Source organism: Gallinula chloropus (genome assembly GCF_964237585.1).
Source record: "Gallinula chloropus genome assembly, chromosome: 30".
Taxonomy (NCBI): Eukaryota; Metazoa; Chordata; class Aves; order Gruiformes; family Rallidae; genus Gallinula; species Gallinula chloropus.
Window position 1 is genome coordinate 3045738 of NC_140115.1, and position 1486 is coordinate 3047223.

Sequence of the window (1486 nt, forward strand, 5' to 3'; positions counted from 1 at the left end):
GCACTGCAGCAGCAATGTCAGGGAGTCCTGACAGGATAAACACCCCTCAGTTCCTTCCTATCCAAAGGGGATTTAGTCTGACATGTGGCCATCCTTCTGTTTACTCACTGCTGCAAGGCAGGACTGAGTTCTCCTGACCTCACAGTAACCCTCCTCCCAGCAGTGGCACGCTTAAGCCAGCACAAAGCAGACCTCCCAAAAAGGACCTTCCAAAATTCTTCTTGAATCCAGAAAAAAAATCGAAGGGTGTTCTTTAAAGAATTGGAAGAGTTTTTTCTCAAGGAAGAGTTGCTAACTTCTCACTGTGCCTTTTCCTCCTTGGACAGGTCTCCACACTTAACAGCAGATGTCCAACAGCAGCAGCTCTATCAGCCAGTTCCTCCTCCTGGCCTTTGCAGACACATGGGAGCTGCAGCTCCTGCACTTCTGCCTCTTCCTGGGCATCTACCTGGCTGCTCTCCTGGGCAATGGCCTCATCATCATCACCATAGTCTGTGACCACCACCTCCACACCCCCATGTACTTCTTCCTCCTCAACCTCTCTGTTACTGATCTTGGCTGCATCTCTACCACTGTTCCCAAAGCCATGGCCAATTCCTTGTGGGACACCAGGGCCATTTCCTACACAGGATGTGTGGCTCAAATCTTTTTCTTCCTATTTTTGATCTTCACAGAGTACTATATTCTCACTGTCATGGCCTATGACCGCTACGTTGCCATCTGCCACCCCCTGCACTATGGAACCCTCCTGGGCAGCAGAGCTTGTGTCCACATGGCAGCAGCTGCCTGGGCCAGTGGGTTTCTCAATGCTGTGCTGCACACAGCCAACACATTTTCACTGCCCCTCTGCAAGGGCAATGCTGTTGACCAGTTCTTCTGTGAAATCCCCCAGATCCTCAAGCTCTCCTGCTCAGATGCCTACCTCAGGGAAACTGGACTCATTGTGGTCAGTGTCTGTCTCAGTTTTGGATGTTTTGTGTTCATTGTGGTGTCCTATGTGCAGATCTTCAGGGCTGTGCTGAGGATCCCCTCTCAGCAGGGACGTCACAAAGCCTTTTCCACCTGCCTCCCTCACCTGGCCGTGGTCTCCCTGTTTCTCAGCACATCCGTCTTTGGCAACCTGAAGCCCCCCTCCATCTCCTCCCGATTTCTGGACCTGGTATTGGCATGTCTTTACTCAGTGTTTCCACCAGCAGTGAACCCCCTCATCTACAGCATGAGGAACCAGGAGCTCAAGGATGCCATGTGGAAACTGAGGACTGGATGTTTCTAAGCAGCTCGTCTTCTGCACATTGCTGGCCTTGGTTACTCATGTTAGGATCAATCTGTATCTAGTGGGTTTATTAGTTGTTGGGTTTTTTTACTCTCAGTTTGTCTACGCTTTAATAACATCGCCCATGTTCATCCCATTCCTAATGTAGGATCTCGTGATGTTGTTTGACTCAGACATCGAAGCAGAAGAAATATTCACCTTCTCCTCCACCTG

General features: G+C 50.1%; 1 protein-coding gene across 1 annotated transcript; it reads left to right on the forward strand.

Annotated features, from left to right (window-relative positions):
- Positions 1–346: 346 nt before the first annotated feature.
- On the forward strand, positions 347–1273 carry LOC311202515 (olfactory receptor 14C36-like; the record flags this gene model as incomplete). Its single annotated transcript, XM_084277096.1, has 1 exon — positions 347–1273. The coding sequence occupies one exon, from the start codon at positions 347–349 to the stop codon at positions 1271–1273; it is 927 nt and encodes a 308-aa protein (XP_084133222.1).
- Between the last annotated feature and the right edge of the window lie 213 nt (positions 1274–1486).